Source organism: Urocampus carinirostris, chromosome 9 (genome assembly GCF_059441175.1).
Source record: "Urocampus carinirostris isolate Australia breed hairy pipefish chromosome 9, RoL_Ucar_1.0, whole genome shotgun sequence".
Taxonomy (NCBI): Eukaryota; Metazoa; Chordata; class Actinopteri; order Syngnathiformes; family Syngnathidae; genus Urocampus; species Urocampus carinirostris.
This window is the reverse complement of record NC_142357.1, coordinates 36,741,214-36,766,360: the sequence shown is the minus strand read 5'-3', so window position 1 is coordinate 36,766,360 and position 25,147 is coordinate 36,741,214. Positions and strand designations below refer to the sequence as shown.

General features: G+C 37.9%; 2 protein-coding genes across 3 annotated transcripts; one reads left to right on the top strand and one right to left on the bottom strand.

The window, feature by feature from the left end:
- The first annotated feature begins 4,073 nt into the window (after positions 1 to 4,073).
- On the top strand, positions 4,074 to 10,334 carry cryba1l1 (crystallin, beta A1, like 1). The gene is made up of 6 exons (XM_088343640.1): positions 4,074 to 4,285; positions 4,372 to 4,452; positions 5,946 to 6,064; positions 7,678 to 7,819; positions 7,881 to 8,023; positions 9,885 to 10,334. The coding sequence occupies exons 2-6, from the start codon at positions 4,378 to 4,380 to the stop codon at positions 10,030 to 10,032; spliced, it is 627 nt and encodes a 208-aa protein (XP_088199766.1). The 5' UTR covers positions 4,074 to 4,285; positions 4,372 to 4,377; the 3' UTR covers positions 10,033 to 10,334.
- Positions 10,335 to 12,033: 1,699 nt separating this feature from the next.
- Positions 12,034 to 23,679, bottom strand: LOC148360193 (uncharacterized). 2 transcript variants are annotated; one of them, XM_088343635.1, is made up of 7 exons: positions 23,534 to 23,679; positions 20,468 to 20,581; positions 18,375 to 19,468; positions 17,117 to 17,641; positions 16,875 to 16,979; positions 14,904 to 15,144; positions 12,034 to 12,512 (listed from the first exon to the last, which is right to left on the bottom strand). In XM_088343635.1, exons 2-7 carry the CDS (start codon positions 20,568 to 20,570, stop codon positions 12,358 to 12,360), a joined length of 2,223 nt encoding a protein of 740 aa, XP_088199761.1. In that variant the 5' UTR covers positions 20,571 to 20,581; positions 23,534 to 23,679; the 3' UTR covers positions 12,034 to 12,357. The 2 variants fall into 2 exon arrangements, with proteins under 2 accessions (XP_088199761.1, XP_088199763.1); XM_088343637.1 differs by having other exon boundaries at positions 20,468 to 20,574.
- Positions 23,680 to 25,147: the final 1,468 nt, after the last annotated feature.

The window sequence follows — 25,147 nt, the reverse complement described above, 5'->3', positions numbered from 1 at the left end:
GAATAAATGCTATGCGGATGAAAAAGAACTTTTTTTTGTTGACTTTCATGACAATCGCTCACTCCACATCAATGTTCCCTCTAATTTTCCACGGGTCAGAGCGTTCACACAAAGTCGGTGAGCAACGCTTGAAACAACAGTGAGCCACCATAATGCCAAGTGTGGCAAGATAATTCATTATCAAACATGTCCAAAACTTGACATCAAGTTACATTTTGCTGAGTTTCCGGCAATGCAAAATTATTTTTCACTTTTGAATGAATTGACTCATGTATGATTGCAAAGGTTGTACGGCCTACAAACGTCATTTGTTCTTACAATTCTTTCACAAGATATCCATTTCTTTTTATTCCTGATATATTTTGTCGCATAATATTATCATTTTTGGGGGCTTATTGAGTCGGTTGTAAGATACAGAACTGTACTTAATCACATTTTTTCGTGGAAGTACAATGTTGGCAACAAGATTCACTTGATATCATTGGAAATTATTTGAATGCAACACAAACTTTTTCTTCTTTTTTCCGTGTTTTTTTTCTACTTTTTTTTAAAAATTCCTTTAAAAAAATCTCATTGTGTTTATTTTTTCCGAGCTGTTACTTTTTTCTTTTTGTTCTCTATTTACCTTTTTCCGACATTTCTTTCTTTTCTCTTTTTCTGGATTTTTTCTAAATTTTTCCTTCTTTTTTTTCCTTCTTTTGCTTCTTTTTCTCTCAGCTTTTCACTACTTTTTCATTTTGGTATTTTTTTCTTTTTTGTTCTATTCACCCATTCCTTTAAGTCATTGTGTGCATAATTCTACATAATATTTGGTCATGTTGGGATTAAAGAAGCAAAAACAACCTGAAGAGCCGTTTAGGACCCGAAAGAGCCGGTTCCTTTTAGTGAGCCGAGCCGAAGAAGCCGGTTCTCGACAAACTCTACTGACTTTACATTTCAACTTCGTTCTACATTGACTTCAAAATACCGCATTTAGTACACAACGTCAGAGGAAGCCGTGTATTTTTACCTTCATGCACTGTAATTTTGGCTTAAGTTGCTTGTAAATTAGTAATTTTGAGCCCTCATTTTTGTGCGCTGGCTAGATTTTTTTGTGCGCTGAGAATGTGCCAGCAGTGCGCAATTGCGCACGTGCGCAGCTTAGGGGGAACACTGCTCCACATACTTTGTGCTATTTTGCGCTGTTCCTATCTATAATCTCTTATTATTTTTGTGTCAATGGGCTGCTATAAACTGACATGAATTCTGCCATTCTGCTTTAACAATGCACACACAGCTTGGCTACATCATACACCCTATTCTCTAACCCTACATCCAGACCCCTAATTCTAGCTGTTACCCTAGCCCCAACTCTATTTGAGAAGCCTACATTACCTCATGAGCAGTCCCTTAGAGGTTTCTTCATTTTCCTCATGTTGAGGTTTTTGAGTTTTTCCTTGCCCTCATGTTGGTTTTAGATCAGGGGATGGTTTAAAAATTGTCTGTGGTCTGTGCAGCCCTTTGAGACTCTTTGTGATTAAGAGCTATCCAAATAAACATGACTTGACTTTGATGACTCTCAATTACTCCACATACTTGGTGCTATTTTGCGCTGTTCCTATCTATAATCTCTGATTTTTTTGTGTCAATGGGCTGCTATAAACTGACATGAATTCTGCCATTCTGCTTTAATAATGCACACATAGCTCGGCTACATCATACGTGTTTACAAACATGGAAAGAACTCTTTAGGTGTCATGGTCGCCTTGGCGACCGGTCTGGCCCGCCCCCTGGGCACCAGCTGAAGCAGTTCAACTAATCGCGTGTCTGCTATTTAAGGCTGGATTGTGGGCTTTGCGGGTGCTGGCTCATTACATACACATTGTCCGTTCTGTTATGCCTTGTCCTGTTTTGTTGAGTTGGAAGAAGCCTGTGTTTGCACGTTTTGTTAAAACCTGTTTGTTCTGTCTTGTCCCTGAGTTATGGACAACTTTTATTTTGGTAAATAAAAGTTTTGGATCGTCACGCAATTGAGTTCTCCCTTCCTGCCTCCTGCCTCCGTTCTAGTCCGGTCACCTCACCCCTTCCACCTCGTGACAATAGGTGTTGGTTAAGAATGGAGTTCAGTGAGCAGAAAAATGAGCCAAATTTGGACTCATTTTAGAATAGAATAGAATATACCTTTATTGTCATTGTTACAAAATGGGTTAACATATTGTGGCAACGAAATTGGGCATGACACTCCAGTTTTAAACATTCACAGTGAGGTATGAGCCAAGAAGATAAAGGAACAGAGAAGATAAGGTTATAAAACAAGGGGGATAAGGCTATAGTTATAATTTACATGGTATTTACACAAGAAATGTCGGCATGTGGATGTTACATACAGTGTTATCGTAATACCGTTGGTATCGTAAGGGTTGTGCAATATTGCATTTGGTGCAAAGTCATCATAGTGCAAAAAAAATAGTACTGGAGAGACACGTGAAGCCGCTGCGTATAGACGCGCCGCCATCTTGAAATGATATTGATTGCTCCGAAGCAGAGTGCATTCAATCTTTCAATCTTAGAGATGCTGATTTTTTTGCTTTTTTGTTTTCCTTATTTCAATTTATATTGTCGCGTCATTTTCATTGGTTGAATTGGTGAAAATAGAACTTTAAATAGTTCACTTTTTTTGCATTTTATCATTTATTTATAACACTGAAGAGTAAGAGTAATACTTTTTACTAATTTGTATTTTAGTGTCTGCATTTTCAGGGATTTGTATTTGTTTGACTTTAAAACTGTTCAGTGTGTAAAAAAACTAAAATTATTTTGTATTTTACAATTTTTCTTGTAGATCTGCAAATATTTGAATTTATCATTCATGTGTTTTTTAGGGATCTGCTGCAAAACATAGCAAACTACTAATTACGTTTTATTATTATTGATAATATATCATTTAAAAAAAAAAATCTGAGGAGCCGTTTGGGAGCTAAAAGAGTCGACTCTTCTCAGTGAGCTGACCCAAAAGCGCCGGTTTTCTAAATAGAGCTGTCCTCTTAGGTGCGACCCGTAGGGGGCGGTGATGCTTCACACAACATGTTCACATGTTACCCCCAAAAAACTCATATTTTGGGAATGCGTTATACATGAGGTTTGACATTTCAGTAATTCAGAAATGAGTGGTCAGTCAACAAATGGATGCAACAGGAATCAAGCCCAGACCAAATTTGGTTTAAAATCCTAACTTGCTCCCCTAACCCTAGCTCGAAATTATAGCCCCACACCTTATCCTAGTTATAACCATAACCTTATCCCTGTTTCAGACCGTAACCCTAGCTCAAGACCTATTTTGCATTCAGTCTAGAACCCTAATATGGAGGTTAAACCCTAGTCCCAAACCTTACACCTACACACCTAAATCTGTTACCAGAGCCCCAACTGTATTTCAGAAGCCTGCATTTTGTTTGATACCCTAATAAGAAGCCTAAACCTTAGTTTCTAACGCTTACCACAATCCTTTTTTTGAACCATAAAATGTGTTTAAAACCCTTATTTTAAGCCCAAACCCTAGCTTCTAGCCCTAGCTCAACACCTAACCTAAGGTACATGGCAACAATTTTAAGCACTTCACCTAAATTTCAAGCACTTTTCAAACCTTGAAAACGCAACATTAAAATCTATGCACCACACTATTATTATTATTATTATTAATATTATTGTGTGTTTTGGTATTTCAGAGGCTTGTATGTTTGGGGGGTTGCTTCATTATGGATATTCAGTAAATATTATAATTGTACGTTTTTATTATCTATTTTTTTCTTTGCAACAGGGAGAAAAACCAAACCATGTATGATTGTCTGCTATAATAAATCCTTTTAACTATTAATAATTATTATCTTTTAAATCCTAGCATTTTCAAGGATTTCAAGCACCCGCACAAACTCTGCAAATAGGTGCCCCCTGTTCTTCCCTCTCTGTTAATCTCTGCCTTTATCTTTGCTCTTTTTGTGCCCTCACACTCGTCGGATTGCTGACCAGGGTCCGAACATACCGGACCCCCTTTGTCCTTTCTCTCTGATATTTGCTGAGCTGGTCCCTGGGGTCCCCCGGGCAAACTTAGGTGGCCCGCGATTGGTCTCGTGGGATCCAGCGGCTGCAGGAGTGGCCTCCCCCGTGGGCTGGACCACTCCCCCCAGGCCAAAAACCCCTTCCCCACCCTGAACGTATAAAACGGAAGCGCCAGGTACTGCAAAAACTCTACGCGAGGCTGCTGTAGGTGCGTTCTTCCTCCGGGGCTCTTCAGAGAAATCAAAACTAGGTAATGTGTTTCAAAGAATAACGGATTAACTCCTCCTCATGAACTCCTCGATCTATGGATTTGTTTTCGTCCTCACTGTGCATCAGGTGAAGATGTTCAGAACCACAAGATCTCCCATGATGCAACCCCTGGCCACCTCCGGGATGGGCATGGCCCCCTTCTTCAAGGTAAAGTAGACCCCCGGGATACGGCGACCCCGCCTTGTGACATTTTCACCTTACGGCGTGGAATACGATGTTTTTCGGCCCCTCTTCACGACATTTTCCATACGATACGACGTTAACAACACATTATTTAATGTGCGGAAAAACGTTGTTATTTGTGTGTATGACAATTACATTATTGGTCGATATATAATGCTGGTATGCTATTGGCTCAACTTCTTCCCACAATGCCGTTCCCACTTTATTTAGTAGAGTAGGTCGTGTGCTTCGTAAAGACTCATTTTCACTTCTAATGTGTGGATATTTCCTTCTGAAATACTTGCTAAATGTTACTAAAAACCTCAGTTATTTCCATGTTTGATCCATGGCAAGTTTGATCCGTGATCAATTCAAATTCGACTGTAGCCTCTGAAAACCCTTCAACTATATATAATTTTGAATGATTTAGGGTTTAAAATGGAATAACAATGCCTTTCTCTCTCATTCAGTTCAGAATTTCAAGTGATTCGTAAAAAAAAAAAAAAAAAAAGAAACTTGTGAGTCAGCGACATGAATGTATTTTTTCTTGTATTTATTCGCAATAAAACTAGTGATGCTAAAAGGAGAAGCAAAAGCATGAGAACCATGGAAACAAAGCTGGCAAAGAAGGTAAAAAAAAAGCTAATTGCATTAAAAACAGTATGGGTTGAAAATAGACAGACTCTCTATATTTGGATTGATTATACACAACATCCTGTGTTTTTTTTTTGCAGAAACAACCCGCTCAGTAATTTTACAATCATATTTGTTTGATATTTCAGTAATTTAAACAAGGGAATTTTGCCACGAAAATACTACTTTTTTTTTCTTTTTTAAATGGTTCATTTTAGATTAATCATTTAAGGTTATTTTGTTTAGAACCACCCCGAAATATGCTAAAATCAAACCAAGTTTTGAGTTGGTCCCTTTTTTGTTTAAAATATAATTTAAAAAAAAGATTAATCTTATACTTAACAGTCTTAGTTATTTAGTTTATAACAACCCAACCATTTGGGTTGTTTTATTTAAAACGACCCAAGAAATGGGTCAAATTGACCAAAGTACTGAGTTGCTTCATTTGTTGTAGAAGTATTTTGAGAGTTTGGCCATAACCAATCAAAGATCGGCACAATTAATAAAACTAAGGAGGCGATTAAGACAAGGAAATATTTTAAGGGCATGACAATCCTCACAAGTGGAAGTTCTAAAACCAGTTTGAAAGATATTCCACCGTCTCCACCCCCTCTGCATCCACCTGCCACTCCATCGTACCAGCTCAAGGCTTGTCACACCAAAAGATATATATTTTCAATTTTCGTAGCTAATTAACATGGGTTTCTATGCACTGAGTCACTTTCACTCAGCGATCAGAATAAATTCATGCCATATGCCGGGAATTACTGTCATGCCAAAGAGGATCACTTAGTTTTTAAATGTATTTTTTTACTCACATTAGTCATGTGGTGTGGCCTCTGCAGGTGACGGTTTTCGAGCAGGAGCATTTCCAAGGCAAGAGTTTGGAGTTCACCGCCGAGTGCGCTAACATCCAAAACTGCGGTCTGGACAACATCCGGTCCATCAGAGTGGAGAGCGGCGCGTAAGTTGAAGAAAAAAAAACAAACATGAATTCCCACAAAAGAGCTTACACACCAAGATATCATCATTATACACACGCATGATTTATATTATTACATTCAGATTAGGATTACGTTGGGAAATCTCTTCCCAAAATTCGGAAAAATGCAGAAAGATTATTGTATAAATGGCAGTAATTTTGGATCTGTTTAAAACACATATTTAAGACAAGAAGTTTTTCTGAATTTAACAAAAGAAATATATACTTAAATGAGCAGTATCTGCCATCTCAAATAATTTAGATGATTCACATTGCATTCAGATTAGGATTACGTTTCAAAATCTATTCCGAAAATTAGGAAAGATGTAGTAAAATAATTGTAAAAATGGCAGTAACTTTGGATGCATTTAAAACACATACTTAAGATTAATTAATGTAAGGATTTTTTTTAAATGTGAAGAAAGAAATATAAATTTAGATGAGTCATATCTGCCTTCTCAAATAATTTAGCTTATTTTAAGTGATATTTTCTTAGAAAAGAAGGATTTTATTTTGTACTCAAACTTTGGAAATACATTGATATATCAAAAAATATACCCAAACGATCAGCCCGTGGAACAATACATATTTTGCAGTGTAAACACATATACATACATACATAGAGATGTCTAGATATCTAGTTAGATGTCTCGATACATAGATAGATGTCTAGATAGATGTCTAGATACATAGATACCTAGATAGATAGATGTCTAGATAGATAAATAGATAGATGTCTAGACAGATAGATAGATAGATAGATAGATAGATAGATAGATAGATAGATAGATAGATAGATAGATAGATAGATAGATAGATAGATAGATAGATAGATAGATAGATAGATAGATGGATATCAGCAGAAAATCAAGCTTGTCTAAAATATACCTTTTCTCAATTTAAGATAATTGTTCTTGTTTTTTGACTGAGATAAGATAATTATTCATTAGAATAAGCTAAATTATCTTATAAAGCAATTGTTGAATTATAATCAGCAAGATTATCAAACATATTCCAGATAAATTAATTTTAATCATCTAAAGACAAATCTAGAGAATTTTAAAAAAGAATACTTGTAATGAGCAAAATCATATCCTGTAATCCCTCCGTACTTGGTGCTTGGTATACGGCCTCAGTGCGTCATGGGTTGAAAAATATTCTGTGATCCATTATCCCCCATCACATATCGCTAAGAGCAGAGGCTAGGAGAGCACATTTTTGTCAGGCCTGGCTGCTCTTTTTTGCCGTTTTGTCCAACCAAAAGGTGAAGTTCACTCTTGCGCCTGTGATCCATTATCCCTGGTTGACTATTGTGGTTGTCAACTATTAAAAATGGGCGGTGGGTACTTTGCGGATTTTCGCAAATTGAAAGAGTTCTTTCCCCCATTAACCGCAATAAACAAGGGATTACAATATTACCATTATCATTACATCTATAAGATACGACCTGTTCTAAATGTGCTTGAGAGGGTTCTGTCCTCATCCCTTATTTTGAAAACAATGAAACACAATTGTGATCGGTTGTCCTGTGTGACAGGTCTTGCTTTCATTGAGGTGAACACTTACCCCAAGTTGTCCTTTCTCTTTTTGTGAAGCTGGGTGGGTTTCGAGCACCATGATTTCCAAGGTCAGCAGCTGATCCTGGAGAGAGGAGAATATCCCCACTGGGACTCCTACAGCGGATCCATCTCCTACCATGTGGAACGCCTCATGTCTATGCGGCCCGTCTACTGCGCAGTAAGAACCTCAGACAATCCTAATTGGTAATTCATGCAAAAACCGTCCTTCTCCTTGTCAGTCTCACCAGAGCAGCCGGATGACCATCTTCGAGAAGGAGAACTTGATGGGTCGCAGCGTGGAGATCTGCGATGATTACCCGTCTCTGCAGGCTATGGGCTGGCCCACGCCAGAAGTGGGCTCCATGCAAGTGCAGTGTGGCGCGTAAGTCACTCTCTACTGTTACATGAACAAAAGAGCTTTTTCATATTTACAAAGAACAAAATATCATGTATTAAGTATTACTTATGTGTAATATACATGTAAATACCGTAAATTCCGGGCTATAGAGCGCACCTGATTATAAGCCGCACCCACCACATTTTAAGAGGAAAACCGATTTTGTACATACACAAGCCGCACCTGTATATAAGCCGCATGCGCCCACATTCAAACATGTAACACAAACACAAAATTAACCCAAACCCGACTTCAAGTCCCGCAATTGAAACTAAATGTCCTTCATTAAAGTCCACAGTCCAAAAATCACAGCCGGCAAAATGAACGGAAAATGATACCGGTACTTAAGGTTGGATGCAGACCTGCAGAGTCCGGGTCCCGTTGAAAGTAATCCAAGGAAAAAAGTGTATATTTCCAAAGGTAAGGGTGGGAAAAATATATCAGATGAACACATTTACTCACACAACTCCTTTTTCTTTAACCAACTTTTTACCCCCTCTTCTTTCCTTGTCTGTCCCTCACCTTAAGCGGTCCCCACTTCCGCCCCTCATTTTTCGTTCACCTTTGCAAAACATATCAGAATAAGTGTCTAAAATAAATACAAATAAATACATTACAAAAATATACAGTTGCAAATACATATTATACATGGGTTACACATATTTACAAAGAAAGACGGTACACCGAGAGAGTTTTCAAAGCTTTAATAATAATAATATAGCTTTGACAGGGCAGTTAATGGTAGCAACACTCGAGCGCCGCTAGCGGCCGTTAGAAAAATTACATAAATTGGCCGCATCACTGAATAAGCCGCAGGGTTGAAAGTTAGGGAAAAAAGTAGCGGCTTATAGTCCGGAGTTTACGGTAATTAAATAACATCAAATATAAATAATCATGTTAAAGAAAACTTACTTTTAATTTACCTTTGGTGTGAAGTGACTTGCCCTGGTACAGTGGAGTAGCGGATGGATGGAAATGGGGGGAGGAGATGGCAGGTAAAAAGATAAACTTTTCATTTGCAACGATTGTATTACCTATAGAAAACAGGGGTCTAAACTTTTGATTTGGTAAGCTGTAAATGTGTGAGGGCCGGCCGGCTATTCAGCGTGGCTTTTTTTTAAAGTCTTAAATGAATTCCACCTTCCGTCAAAGGTCTTGCGATCAGACCTCATAGCTCGCATTTTCATTGGACTCGCAGGGTCTCGTGAAGAAACGCTGCGGCGCCGTTAAAGCAGCTTCCAGTTGCTGAACTGTTTTATATTTTCCCTTTTTTTGTAGATCTGTGAATATTTTAATTTTTATTTCATGTATTTTGCAGGAATCCCCTGCAAAACATGCACCAAATGATTTACTAATTTCAAAATGTTTTCTATTATTACAAAAAAATTTATTACAAAAAAAACATCCCAAAAAATCTGAGGTGCGGTTTGGAAGCAAACCAAGAAAAGAGCCAGAACAAACAGTAAACACCCAAAAACTAGCAAAGCACCTAGAACAATTAGAAAAAGAGCCACAATTCCCATGACAAGACCGATAGCTGTCCTCTTGGATGCGACAGCAGGGGGCAGTAATATTTCACATGACAACCCCATAATGAGGACTGGAGCCAACATCAGCGTCATTTTTAGGCACTTAAAAAAAAGTATTGATTTAAAAGAGTGATCTATCGGGTCGGACTGGCAAGAAACACGGCAATGAAAATAATTTCAAGCCTTTTCAATCACTTCACCCGAAAGGTTCCTGACCTCTAAAACACAACGTTAAAATTCAAGCCTTTTCAAGGATTTTAAGCACCAGTACGAACCCTGCTCAAAGCAACTGTCCACATTCTTATTTGCGCCCACAGCTTCGTGTGCTACCAGTTCCCGGGCTACAGGGGGCAGCAGTACATCATGGAGTGCGAGCGGCACAGCGGCGAATACCAGCACTGCAAAACTTGGGGCTCTCACTCCCAGACACCCCAAATCCAGTCCATCCGTCGCATCCAGCACTGAAAGGACCGCCCCACGCAACCATTTACGACCTATCATCTTCTCCTTCGTCTCCTCTTCATTCCTATTGGGTGGTGGCAGCGGGTTGGGCCACGCCCACTCCTCGCTGTTTTGCAGATGAATGTGATAAGAGACAATTTTGCTAGGGAGCTCATCAGCACAAAAATATATCAAATATAATTATATGTCTTTTTATGTCCAACTCACAAGGACACACTGAGCTTCACTCGAAGGTCACTCGAAGGACAACTTGGGGCATCTTCACTTAGAGATGGATAGAAAAATAAAGTCATTTTCACCTGAAATGTCTGGACTTTTTTTTCTGTAATGTGAATACGTTCTTATAAATCTTCTTTTTAGATTGCGGGTGGACAAAATTTTCTCAATGCAAAATGTAGGAAGAAGTGCCTTAAATTATATTATTTAATTTATTTGATGGTCGACCAGCAGATGCTGCTCAAGATACGCCACCTGAATTAGTTCCCAGAATAGCTTTTGTTTGTATTAAAATCAAATGCCGTCGTAAAGCACTTTTCAGGCAAGAAATTGCCACTCAAAGTGCTGTATAAAAACCTTTGGCATACAACAAGACAGTAAAATCCCCACTAACCTTTTGGGGAAGACCAGAGAGCAGGGCATTATAATAATCAAAACGAGAATATATAGAAGCATGCATCAGTACTTCTGTGTTTGCCTGTGTAGGGATTTTTCTAGCTTCAATTTTGAAAATCGTGAAACAAAGTATTATTTACTGCAATCAGTAAACAAATTTTCCTCTGGGTGTTGCTTGTGCTCTACCATACATCTTTTTATTCCTCTGAAGGATGCTAGAATTTCCTATACTGAAAACAATTTTAAGTCGTTATTACTTGAGTTATTTGAGTTCTGATATGAATTACTAATCCCAAGAAAATGGATTCAATGAATCAGGCCGATTGAAGTAGCACACACACAATTTATTAACACATAGAATTAATGATAGAAAAACAAAGAGGCGGGGGAGGCGCCGCAGATTATGGGAGTTTTCGACCACTGAAAGTTACTAGCACAAAAAGCGTTCGTCATGCGAGGCAGTAGAAAAGGAGACGAGCAATAGATCAGCTCTTCTTTTTATATGGACCAGAGACGCTTGACCAGATCATGCCTCTTTGGGCGGGGTCTTAGATATCTGATACTCGCAGTATCAGGGGGTGGTGTTTGAAGTTGCTAAACTTGTTAGAAAGCCAAATAAGTGAGAAATTTGCGTAATGTTCTGTACTTGAGAATTGCCCTCCGATTGACATAAATACATACGGTGAGAAAATTATTTTATCAATACATATCCTTGGATGTTTTAATGCCATTCAAAACTTCATGTTATCAGATTTCCTTTTGGTACATGGTGAATTAGTACGACCGGGAAAAAGACAAAGAGGACACAGTCGTTCCATCCATTCCAAAGTGAGTTATTTGAAACAAAAACGGTTGAAGTCATTTATTTCCTGGGCTTATTTGCTCTACACCTGAGAGAGAAATTGACTCTATGTTATGTTTTTAATATGCGAAATAAAATTCAGCTCAGTGTCGAAAATAGTTATTAATATAATCTCAGGGTCTCAAATCTTGTAGTTTTGGTAAAAGTGTCTCCGTTTAAAGTATTTATCATAAAGAAAGCAATATTTCAAACATATTCCAAAGTAATTTATTTATTTATTTATTTTCTGGGGTACTTAGCATTGTAATTAGTCAAAAATTGAACCAGATCGACGAAGGGCTATGAATTGATTTGATTTAAAAATATGCATATTTTATCATTTTGGATGCAACTCAAATTTAGAAAATTGACCAAAAGTCAACAGGGACGATAAAAGAATATGGATAGATTTGTATTTTTTTTTATTTTTAAATTTAACTGAAAAACTGAAGGAATGTGCAATAAATCATTTGTTATGATTGTTTGATGAAATGAATATAACAAATTAAGGCGATCATTCATACTTTATGATAATAAAAAGGTCACTCCAAAAATATCAACTCGGCTTGTTTATTAATCCATTAAAATGTTTCTTTAGGTACAAAATAAGGAATCAAAAGATAACCTTTTTTTCTAAAACATTTTAAGATTGAAATGAGCCACTTGTACATATTTACAACTTTACAACTTTTTAAAACTGTATTCAGATTTTTAAACTCAATCTGAACAAGCCAATAATAACCAGTAAGTCAACCCAAATACCCCAACTGAGTATTTTACTGGATTACTTTAGCTCCTTCGGTTATTGTTGGGTACTGATAATAAACACGATAAAGTCGGATCCTTTTAGGCATCCAAATATTATATTTAAACTATCAGGAGGAGGGTCCCCCTACCACATCGATGAGCTCATCGGGTTCCTCTTCCCGCTCGCTTTCGGAAGGAATCGTCCAAGTGATGGTGAGGGGAACAGGGATGGACCATGGCGATCCCGTCACATCCAGTTCTTCTTCGCTTTCGTGGCTCACGTCTGCCAAGGAAAACAAATTGAATAAAATCAAAAGTCTAGCGAATCAATACAGTAGACCTCCGGGGATCCTGTGACCGCACAATTTCACTATTCAGTGAAAAATAAGATGTGTTTTTTTTTTTCATCCAGAAATTATTTGGCTTACTCAAAAACTAGTTAAGTTTCTAAGTTTGGTTAACTTGTTTAAGGGAAACACGTTTAGGTGGAGACTGATATATTAGCTCTAATCATAACATTGGTTCGTCAATTAAGCGTGTGTGTTTGTGATTGAAAGAGAGCATAAAAAGCATGCTCAAGTGGAAGACAGTGTGATTAGATGTTACCATAACATTAGTTTTTCTATCTGGCTCTAAAACAGGAGTGCCCACAATTCTCTATTCACGAGCTCCATAGAAATGTTGATGCATTTTTTGTTTTAAGGTTAGTTTGAGCCATGTTGGTTGTATGCTGGTCCGCTATTGGTTTGCCTCAGGCATGTAGATATGCTATTGGCGGAACTACCACCCTCAAATCTTTTCTCTTGGTGCAGTTCAAAATCTTGTGTGCTTCATAAAGATAATGCGAGTCGACGATACAAAAATGAATCTTCCTTTAATGTATTTATTCACTGTGGGCCCAAAGCTTGCTGTTTTGTCAAAGGGAGAAGCAAAAACATGACAAACATGGAAACAAAGCTTGCAATGATCAAGAAATACAAAGAAGATAAATGGCCTACCTCACTAATGAATATGGGGGAAGCATAGCATTAGTAATAAATACTGTAATTTTTGTACATCATTTATTGCTCTGGGTCCAGGACTTGCAGTGATAACCACAGAAACGAAGCTTGCGATGATCAAGAAATAGAAAAAAGGCACACAAATGACAACACGTGTGAAGTGAATACGGTGTTTTCAGTTAATCACATAGATGTTATCTGACTGATACTGGTGAAACGTGAGGTTGGGGAGGGGACATTATCTTGCATTTCTGCATCAAAGGTTGCCGTGACAACTCCACCACAGGGGGTCCGCCCCTCTTAGGAGACCGGAACCGAGAGCTGGTACACGTCTCACCTCGCAAGGGCAGTCTAAATCTTGTCCAGCAGAAGGAGGAGGAGCTGGACCAAGGTCCTGGCCGGACATAAAGACTGGACAGTCATCTTCATCAAAGCAGAACCTCCCGGAACATCTCGTTGTTGCTAGTTATTGGTGCGACGTAAAAGGGGGAACTCCATCAAAGTACAATAACGTAATAATCAAGCCAATGTTGCTAGTCTTTGCAAATGGTGCCAGTTTAAGTTCTCAACTTCTAGTTTTGTTTTTGTTTTAATTTCTTGTTATTGTTTTGTGTTCTTTCAAGCTTCTTCAGTAGATGATTTCTAAAAGAAAAGTCAATAAATTTAAGATTGTGTGTGTCTTGATTAAAGTATATTGAACTATCAAAACCTTAAAAATAATTCACCTGAAGTGTGTTTGGCCACCCTTCAGAATAATTAAACTGGGTTTTTCATCCCTTTTCCTGACTTAATGATCTCGAAACATTTGTGGTGCTCCAAAAAGGCGAAACGAGTATTGAAAAGGATAAACTCGGTTCTTTGATTCAGTTGATCAATACATTTTTTGTTAGAATAACTTATTTACCACCCATATTCGCTACAATGGTTAGTACAGGAAAGAATGGATGAAAGACATTTGACAAAAAGATTATATATTGCAGAAATGGTGGGAAATAGAATGAGAGGAAGGCCTGAATATTGTTGGATGGATGGATTTAAAGGTGTTTTGGATGTGAGGTTGGGTAATTTAAGTGATGCAAGAGTGTGTGGTAAGCATAGATGTGAACGGCAAAGGATAGTTAAGAATGACTGACTCGACGCAGCTTGAACTGGCTAACCTGTGCTCCTGGGTGACATGCGTGGGCCAGGTGAGATTGAACCATATGATGCGGAGGGGTTAAACCAGTGTATGATGTCGGGCCTTTATGCTGATGAAAGGTTGAAGGGCATGAAACAGCAACTCACTCCTGGTTGTGCTGAGGGCTTCATATTTGGTGTCAGGATGGGAAGAATAAAGTGTAATGAATGTTTCTTGACTCTAGCCACCTCCCATTAGGGGAATATGGCCCCGGTTAATACATCAGATAAATGGATAGACAAGACGCTGTTTTTTTCATAGTTTGGTGGGGGTGCGACTTGTATTCTGGTGCAATTTATATGTTTTTTTTTCCCTTTTTAATTATGCATTTTTTGGCTGGTGCAATTTATAATCTGGAGTGACGTATAGTCCAGAAAATACAGTATCTATGCATTAGCATAGGTTTCTATCCCCCTGCTATACAACAGTGTCCCTTTGCCATTTCTGCCTTGTATTCCTGGGGATTACTGTACTGTATTGTGAAGCATCCTTTTACCTTCTCTGTTGTCCTTCATGGTGGTTCCATCACACGACTCCTCAGGCTTCGAGCATCTCCTCTTAGATTTACCACTATTCTTTTTCTCTTCCAGGTGGGAATCCTTCTTTGCCACTTTCCTCAACTTCTGGCCATCCTTTTCAGATGCTTCTTCAACTTTTTCAAGTGTATGTTTATTGTTCTTCTTGGCTTGTCTCGTCCTGCTGCATTTTTTCTTTTTCCCTCCGTTTACTGGGAGCGGCTGATCAGTTTGAGAAAACAATGTCAAGAAAATAATTTTATAAACAGTCTTAAAATGATTATAAGAGGTGGACCGATGATTGAGCGGGCTGATTATCAGAACTGGTATTACGGGAATTTACAAATATCGGTATCGGCATGTTTATTCATTCGACAGGCTGCTTAAATATATTTGAAATTGGGTGTTTTAAGCTCGGATGCAGCCGAGCCTCTATCCCTCTCTCCTGCCTCAGACACCACCCATCCAGAGCCTTCTGTTTGGATAAGCAACCGATATTGAGATTTTAAAAAGTCTCTGCAAGAAAAGCATTTGTGTGAATAAGGGATAAATAGTGAATAGTTTGGTTAACTTGTTTTAGGGAAGCACGTTCAGGTGGAGACTGATATATTAGCTCTTATCATAACATTAGTTCATCAATTAAGCGTGTGTGTTTGTGATTGAAAGAGGGCATAAAAAGCATGCTCAAGTGGAAGACGGAGAGATTAGATGTTACCATAACATTAGTTTTTCTATCTGGCTCTAAAACAGGAGTGCCCACAATTCTCTATTCACGAGCTCCATAGAAATTTTGATGCATTTCTTGTTTTAAGGATAGTTTGAGTCATGTTGGTTCTATTGACAATTTAATATAATTATTGAAAAAAAACTTCAGAGAGCTATTTAAGTTTTTAAGTATTTTTATACAAGTGTCTGCTAATCCCAATTTTATTTCCTGGACTGTTAGTTGTTGGTTTAAGTGAAAGATTATTCATGTTAGTCGTGTAGAAATTCTAATGTATCTCCTGTAAAAGGTTTCAGAGAGCTATTTAAGTTTTATTTGAATTCAGAACAAGTATTATTTGTTTCTTTTTGCATTATTAAAGAATTCTTACTGCAATTTTTAAGCTTAATACTCATATCAGTATCAGCCCTGAAAAACCCATGACGTCGATCCTTAATGATTATTCTTTACTTTGTGTCATTTTCCCTTTTTTTTTTTTTTTAACTCCGTGCTGTTTGGGAAGGCTGTTTAAGCATTGTCCAAATATAATAAATAGTAATCATTTTTATATCATCACCGCTATTTAAAAAAACATGTATGCCCATTTTAAGGCATTTAAAAAAAGGTTTTTGCATTTTTCACAATATTAGAAATGTATATTTATATAAATATTCCATTCATGCAAAAAAAAAAGGAATGAGTCATCATAGAACAGAAGCGACAATATTTCATAATACTTGTATGTTATAAATAAAAAAAACTTGTGGACATTGTGTGGCAAAGAAACAATGAAAAAGAAGTAAAAAATATGTATTATTATTTGTAAACATATTTAAGTGAAGAAAAAAAAGAAACATTTGCAGGAATATTGTAAAAAAACAATCAGGATATACAAAATAATACATATGCTTCTAATATAATTTTTAACATTTTATCATATTTATATTATAATGTGTGAAATATGTTAGAGGAAAAACAACTGAAAAAATAAATTAAATAAAGAGAAAACAAATATGATATAATGGAGCAAAATAAATATGTGGTTAATCGATGTATTGTAATGAATAAATGATTCAAATCAAATAACAGAAATTTAAAAAAAAAACATTCTATCAGAAAAAAAGAAAACATTAAAAGAAATACTATTGTTGAACAATTACATTTAAAGACAATTTGTTTTTGCAAGAATATCGAAAAATATACACATACAATAACCAAACGGGAAGTAGAGAATATCACATGAACTCACCATAATCTGGACTTCCTTGCATCTATTCCTAAGAGAATAGATATTTGGGATAATTGCCTCTGGCTGATGCGTTGGAGATGAGCTGCTCCTGGATGGGGGTGAGTCCTGAATGGAAATCACAATTCTTGGTCATAACATAGTAAAAACTCGATACATTATTTTACAAATGCATATAAAACTTTGTGCTAATCAGTAACAAATAAGTATCTTTCAACTTCTTTAATATTGATCTCATTATCAACCTTAAGATCTTGGCAGGTGACTGGACACAGACCGTTCGGTTTGACAACATCCACCACAGGAGTCGATTGTGACCTCTCGCTATCGTTTATTTTGTCCTTTTGCTTTCTGACGTCAAGTTTCTTTCTCTTGGAACTCCTGGGAGCTTCCAATATGCGTCCCCTTTCCGAATCTGAGGGGCGAGTCTCTTCATGTTCATGAATGTTTTTCTCCTCTGGCGTCTCCCGACTCACGCAGCTGCCGCTATGCTGCTCCAGCGATTGGACGAATTCCTCCAACAGAGACGTCAGATCGATATCAGCCTGAGGTTCCTCGGCGGTGGCGGGTCCCGTGTCCAAAACCTTCGTCGAGCCGCCATCGCTCAAGCAACTGCCGGCATTGACCTCATTATAAATCGGCCGAGACGGAGGAGGGGTGTCGAGAATCCCGATGTCCATGTCCCTCATCACTTCCTCAAGGAGACAATCGAGGTGTCCTAGTGAGTCCACGCGAGAGGAAACAGGGGGATGTGGAACAGATTTGGATTCCTGGTGGAAGAAAATAGCTCGTTACGGATTCTGTTTTCAGGGAATTAGTGCTCCATTATTTATAGTGGGAAGCAATGATGTGCACGGATAGGCAATTGGCGGTGCCAGAGTTCCTGCTAATCTAGCTCTAAAAATAATTGCCATTTCTCGTTTTTTTTAGTTTTTATTTGTTAAGCATAGAATTATATTGTAACCCAATTAACGGAATTTACTGCACTATAAGGCACACAGCACCAAGAGGGAAACAACTCTTTGGCGTATCTGATGATGACTGCGTGTTCTTACATCTCTCAGGACCAAATTTCAGTTTTCCCATTCTGTAATGTTCTTTTCTGGTACTGTGAGTACAAATAGTGTGATAGGGAGATAAAATCAAATGCCTTTTTGTCATCTGTATCACTGGGTGTCTAGTGGTTCATTTACGGTGCTCTGACCGCTGCAACCCAGGTTCGATTCCCATTGCATGCAATGCATTGCAATCATGGTCAGGAGTGTTTTTTGATAGATCAATCATTGCACGAATATGGTGGTATACAGACAAACCTGTATACCACCATATTGTGATTTAATGCACATGTATAAATACTGTATGCATCTCCAATCTTACCCACTGTATTCTGTGGAGTATAAGGCTCACTTTCAAATTTCTGGATAATTTGAGGTTTTTAAGTGCGCCTTATAGTCCGTAAAATACGGTATATCACTTTGGTGTACGTGTGTGCCGTCACCTCACCTGTTTGTCACCCGCAGTCTTTTTCCTTCTATCGCGTTTGACTTTATCCCCTCCTCCTGTCCAGCTTTGATTTTGTCCACCGGTGTCCCACAAATTCGTCCTCTTCCGTCTGTCCTGAGGAGTCCATGAGGCGTGTCTGGACATCAGGTGCAATCTCCTTCCAATGGCTCCGCCCCCCAGTCCCGCCCACCTGGAAACGGCCGTCCCGCCTCTTTGCAGGAGTGACTTGTGCCGCTTGGTCACGCCCACTTCTTGGACATCCACCGTTTGAGTCCAGCCCCCTTGGCCCCGCCTCCTCGTTCGAGACACAGGAGGAGCTCCTGCCTTTCCCCGGGGAGCTCTTGCCCCTTTTCGGGGAGCTCCTTCCTTTCCTGGTGGACCCGCTTTCCTTCCTGGAAGAGTTCCCTCCCCTCCTGTGGGAGCTCCTCTCCTTCCTCTTCTTCCTTGGGGAGCTTCTCTCTCTTGATTCTTCTTCAAACGCCCTGACTTTGGTGAGGCTTTGGTGTTTGTGTTTAAAAAGTGGCTGATGAATCCAGGAATGTCGTCCTGAAACTGCTCAAAACAACTTCCTTCTGTTTTTTCACCGTCTAAAATTTCCCCTGGAGGTTTTGGGTATTTGTCCACGAATGTGGTCTGAAGATTTTGGTCTTTGCCCACTAGGTAAACAAAGGAAGGTGGGTCATTTACTTGGTGGTTGTGAGCCACCAGTAACGTCTCAAACTGAGGCACATCAATAGTGTTGTAATTAAGGGCGGAGCTTGTTTGCATCCCAATCACAGCATCCTTTTGGCATCCAATCGGCTCCACCGGATCGGTTTGCACGCCCACCTCGGTGCCCACGCCCACCTCCACCAGATCCAGGATGCCCAATTTGGCCGCTGCCGACACCGCCTGCTCCTTTTCGACCTCACCTACTCCGGTCATGGCACCAGAGTACAGCAGGCTAACCACGTGCAGCAAAGCGCGAGGGTCCACGGTGTCAAAATCCAGAAGGTACTCCCGACCAGGTGGGGGCGCTTGTGAGGAAGACAGAGCGGTGGACAACTGGGGGCTGAGAGCTGAGAGGACACAACTGTGGGCTGGCACAGAAACACCTGGTGAGAAATAAAGGTGTTAGAGTTAGTAGTTACTTATTACAGTAAAAAAAAACAATCATTACAAATTAAAATGTATGATTTATAGTTTTTTATAAGTAGGCACACATAAACAAAAGAACATAATTTGAAAAATGTATCAAGCCACAAACAATTCATTTTACTCTTGAAAAGGATTTATAGGTGGCCCAAAAAATGTCTGTTATACAACATAAACAAATGCAGCTATTGGTGCCCTATAAGTGCCACGATTATTTATTTTTCTTCTTTATTTCACTCATTTGCATAGTCCACTGGGGACAATGGATCACAGAAGCATGGGTACTGCTCATTTTGGGCTGAAAGAAAAAAAAAAAGAGAGATTCCATACATGACACAAATTTGCTCTCGAGGCCCCTGCTCTAAGCAATCATCAACTTGGGATAATGGATTACAGCCTAAGAAATTGCAGTTCATTATAGGCGAGACACAACGGCACACTTTAGTCGGTTAGAAGAAGAAAAAAGCGCTCAGCCGGATTCCGCTCCGAACAAAAGTCGACTGGGGATAACGGAGTGCAGCCAAAACAAGCAATTCATTCTGGGTGGGCCTCAATGGCATGCTTCAGCGGGCTGAACCAAAAAAAATGCTTTGCTGGCTCCTTCTCTCAGCATTATTTGACACAGGGATAATTGATTGAGGACAACATTGTGCATTTTTCGGGGGCTCATGACCAGTCCCTTCTTCTGGTCCTTGCTCGCAGCAACAGTTGACAAGGAATAATGGATCACAGCCACAAACGTGCAGTTAATCTTAGGCGGAAATACAGTAACAGCAAAAAAATGGTCTGCAGGCTTGACAAAAGTGCGCTCTTGCCGTATCCTGTTCTCAGCGATAGTCGAATGAGGATAATGGATCGCTGCCGCATGAATGCATTTCACTTCAAGGTGAATCACAGAATATGTTTCACCCACAATGCACTGAGTCCACCAAGTACGACATCACTAGGGAGAACAGTACCTTCTGCCCGCAGCAAAGTGTCACAAAACTGCCGCTGCTTCTGCTGTCTCTGCAACTCAGCCACGAGGATGCCTTCAAATCCCGCTTTACGATAGTGCCACATTTTCCTGTCAACTGAGAAAAGAAATCATCCAGGTATAATTCCCAAGTCATCCTCGCAGTTTGTTCTGATTATTAATACTCTTTTGGCTTTAATTTGGATTCAAAACAACTATGTTTCATGATTAAATCACACTATCTTTACGTTTACGGTGACATGAAATGTTATTTGCCCCTTCCTGAATTATGTGATTTTTTTTTGCATATTTATTACTCACAGCGGTTTCAGATCATCAAATCCATTTTAATATCACTTAGAGACAACCTAGGGGAATGCTAGAAAACCCTCCAATTTGACAGATTTGAAACAATTTTGCACAAAAAAAAAAGAATGCGCCGAAATTCTTCTACAGCATTGAAAAAAACTCATTACCAAATATCATGAACGTTTGTTTTCTGTTATCACTGCCAAAGGTGGCCCAACTCGCTATTCGTTTGAGGGGGCTATTACTTTTTTTTATCCTTTGTGCCTTAATAGATGGACTCAAGTCAAGTTATGTACATTTGTATAGCCCTTAATCACAACAAGTCTCAAAGGGCTGCACAGATACAATTAGGAACATTAGCAAAGTATACTTAATATATAATATTTATTTTATATTAATGCAGTATTATCCTGTTAATAATGATTACTGTATTTTCCGCACTATAAGGCGCACCGGGTTATAGGGCGCACCCCCGAAAAATAGTTTTTGGTCCTATATTTTCCATACATAAGGCGCACCGGATTATAAGGTGCTACAATGGGAACGTCGACAAAACAGTCAGATAGTTCAGTCAAGCTTAACATTCCCAAAGCTTGCAAAGAAGCAAACACGTGTCGTAGACATGTGCAGATGCGGTGTCCGTAGGATGTCACCAAACAAACATTTCTTAGTTTCCATTTTATTTCTTGCTGGCAACTGTGTGGACAGCAAAGTAAGAATTTTATTGTGCAGGGAAACGGGGTTCTTTACTGTGCATATGACAATACACACTTTGAATTGAATTTAGTTTAAAAATAGACTCATCACAGAAACATCAAGATCGTTCTAAAACAAGATACCGGGAAAATATAAAGCGGAATAGCTCACCTAAGTTCTCTTGCAGCCATCACGTTCAATAATGATACGTAACCATGGTATTTTTACAACCGTGAGTGTAGTAAATCCAGGAGAGTAAAATATTTACAAATACAGAATAGTAAAAAATGTTTTCTCTATGCCGTAGTGCAACCCAACGTGTGATTCACATTCATCTTTTTCGGCCAATCGCAGGCTTTGTTTCGCCCTTTAGCCTATGCGAGCCTGTAAATGATAAAAATGATCCGCCCCCTTTACCTCCGAATAACTTTAGCCAATAGTGACTGATTCAAATGATGATTGACACAATGGTTAGGAAATGAAACGCCGGTATATAAATCCCAGCATACACCGCGGACTACTTCGCCTTTGAGGGAAAACCGAGTCGGCGGCTGCTTGCCTTAGTTGCAAGACTTTGCGACTTAATATTGATCCATATATAAGGTGCACTGTATTATAAGGCGCATGGTCAGCTTTTGAAAAAAATAAAGGATTTTAGGTGCGCCTTATAGTGCGGAAAATATGTTATTATTTATGTCATTATTATTATTGATGCCACCAACTTTTTACGTTCAGAATCTTGTGAAAAAAACTTAGTTTAGCTGTAGGGACCAGACATTTGCAATGATGCTAAAGGGAGAAGCAATTAGATGACAACGATGGGCATGAGATGATTGAGAAAGGCACAGGCATAGTTATCCTAGAAAAGGAATATGGCAATAACCAATCGGCAACCTGGACAATGATTAAGAACAATGAGGCTATTAAATCAACCAAGTCGTGTAAGGGCATGATAATTCTTGCAAGTGTAGGTTTTTAAAGCCCGCTTAATTTTAATCCACTGTCGCCGTCTAAACACCTCTTTTGAATCCACCAAATCACGTCATTTCACACCAAAGGCAAATCAAATTTCATTTATCCTTGAAGGGTATATTTGTGACCAGGGTTGGGTAGAGTTACTTTAACTTACTTTAACTAAATATGAATAAAATGACTACATTTTGTGCAGGCTTGGGGAGTAACGGAATACATGGAACAGCAAAAAGGATGTTGGCAAGCTGTTTGGATTTTTTTTCATTTTGTTTCTATCGCATTTTATGTTAGTTTTGCCGGAGATCAAAGCCAGGAGAGAAAGCTTACCACGTGTTGTGAGTCATAATTTTATTCATAATTAGTTTATTTTGTCTTTTATTAGCATATTTGGTATTGGAGTAATCCCAAAGTAATTGAAAGTAATCCAGTTAAAGTAATCCTACCCAACCCTGTTTGTGACATTAGTTAAACATACAAGGTCAAAGCCAAACCACAAAAAAGCAGTGTCGGCGTCATTTTTAAGCAGACTTGTTGAGATACATTTGCAAGAACGTCTACCGAAATTCAAGTCTTTTCAAACGTTGAGAACAATACATTTAAATTCAAGCATTTCCAAGGATTTTATGCACCTGTATGAACCCCGAGTTAAAATAATATAAAAATATTATGATTACAATATTCGGTAAAATTTGAAAATATTTGAAGCATCAGTTAGTCTTAAATTGTTAAAGACAGAGCTTTGGAAATTTGTCTTAAGAGGAGAACGAGAATATTTTAATGAGGTACAAATACGAATTAAAAATTTGCAATACAAAAAAATACCTTATATTATGCGAAAATATAAAAAGACGACAATGTTGTTTCAAGCAAAATTTCGAAGATGCTAGCATTGCTAACAAGCTAGCATGCAGCCTGCGGCAGATGCAAAACTATTGTACGATTAATAATAAACAATTATTCCATCAGTCACTAAGTGCAAAACGACGACTTAAATGCCATTAGGAGACAAAAATGTATTTGTTTTATTTTAACTCAAGTGTTGTTGTAAGTTACTATTTCCACGATACAAAGGAAAAGTTACAAAATCACTCACCGCGTGTGTAAAATCCCTGCAAAGCCAGGTTATTTAAAATTGATAAAACAAAAACCTTTGTAAACGAGCGTTAAAACCTATTCTAGTAAAAAAACGAGCATTTTTGTGGAGAGGGGAGAGTTCGTCTTTACGTCAACGAAGGTCACCCGCGCTTCAGGATGACTTGCTTTTCAATCTGACCACAGGGTGGCGGTATATCGCGTAGAAATATAAAGATTCTTTTTTGAAAAAAAATAAAAATAAATCATGTATTAATTGGAAATGTCTAAATAAATCTTTCCCGCCGTAAAAAAATCAAATAAAAACAATAATAAAACATGCATGTTATCACATTCATTCGAATGATTATTGATAATAAGTTACAGTATTCAACACTGATGCTCACTTAAACCGCCATAAAAATACAATTAAAATACAAAAACGGAAGTTCCAAAATAAAAGAAAACCCCTTTTATATAGCGGTAAATTAAAAAAAAATTCTAAAGATAAGTTAAAAGTATTATCATTATTCCCAAGTAAATAGCGTGTACACAAATCATCATTGTTTTTTTCATATAGAAATGTCCTTTTTTGGATAACCATGACAGGAAATTTCAAATGAGTCACTAATAATACCAACAATCGACAAAAATTTGCAAGAAAAACAAATTGCATCTCATAATATCCACGATTCCTACATTAGAAACTAACCGAGAGCTTCTATTGATTAGATAAATAAGTTTAACATACATTAAAATACGCTAAACAATTGTACAAATTAAGCAATTTTAGTCTGGAATATGTTAATTAATAAACATATAAATATTAATTTCTATATTCTGAAATTTGGAGAATATACATTAATGCATTTCAATCATTAAAAACGTAATAATAAATAATAAATACATATGGTTAATTCATGAATAGATTTTTATTCCATTATCTCAATTAACTGCATAAAAATAATTATCAATACTTAAAAAATGTTTAGTCCATGAAGCCCATGAACTAGAATTTATTTATTAAAATTTCTAAAATAATTCCTATGTAGTTACTATACTCTAAAAACAGGTAATCATCAAAAATAGGGTTAAATAGACTCCGTCAGCAAATTAAAATAAAAAAAATACTAGAAAATCTCAATGACCCAGTGAGCTATTTTCAGAATAGGTCCACGGACCTCCGCTAGATAAATTATTATTTGATCGTACCCTCTGAAAACACTTCATAATAGTTCGATTTTAAATTATTTGGGTTCAAATATGTACCACAATGCCATTCTTTGTCATCATTCACTTCAGAATCAATTCTAAATTCGAATTTCTATACACAAGTTATCATGTTATTCTTATGTAGTTACTAGGTTATTACCAGGTTAATTGTAAAAATGGGGTTAAAAAGACTAAAAAGAAATAAATATTTTACTAGAAAATCACAATGACCCAGGATTGGAGAGATATCTTCAGAACAGGTCCGTGGGCACCACGTTGGAGACCCCTGCCTTATTGCAATGCAGATTATCAAAATTGGTGCTTAAAAGAGGGACCAAATCTATTATTTTGCATTAAATCTGAGTGTTGCTCAACCCTGGTTTAGCTAATCTCAATCCAGAACTCAAAAACCCGATACCTATCC

Bases quoted from the DNA above. Each gene is read 5' to 3' on its own strand.
- cryba1l1 (XM_088343640.1), top strand. From the start codon at position 4,378: ATGTTCAGAACCACAAGATCTCCCATGATGCAACCCCTGGCCACCTCC. The intron at 7,820-7,880 runs GTAAGAACCTCA...TCTCCTTGTCAG, and splicing joins TGCGGCCCGTCTACTGCGCA to TCTCACCAGAGCAGCCGGAT. The intron at 8,024-9,884 runs GTAAGTCACTCT...TTGCGCCCACAG, and splicing joins ATGCAAGTGCAGTGTGGCGC to CTTCGTGTGCTACCAGTTCC.
- LOC148360193 (XM_088343635.1), bottom strand. From the start codon at position 20,570: ATGTGGCACTATCGTAAAGCGGGATTTGAAGGCATCCTCGTGGCTGAG. The intron at 19,469-20,467 runs GTACTGTTCTCC...ATTTCTCACCAG, and splicing joins CACTTTGCTGCGGGCAGAAG to GTGTTTCTGTGCCAGCCCAC. The intron at 12,513-14,903 runs GTAAAAGGATGC...TTTCCTTGGCAG, and splicing joins CATGAAGGACAACAGAGAAG to ACGTGAGCCACGAAAGCGAA.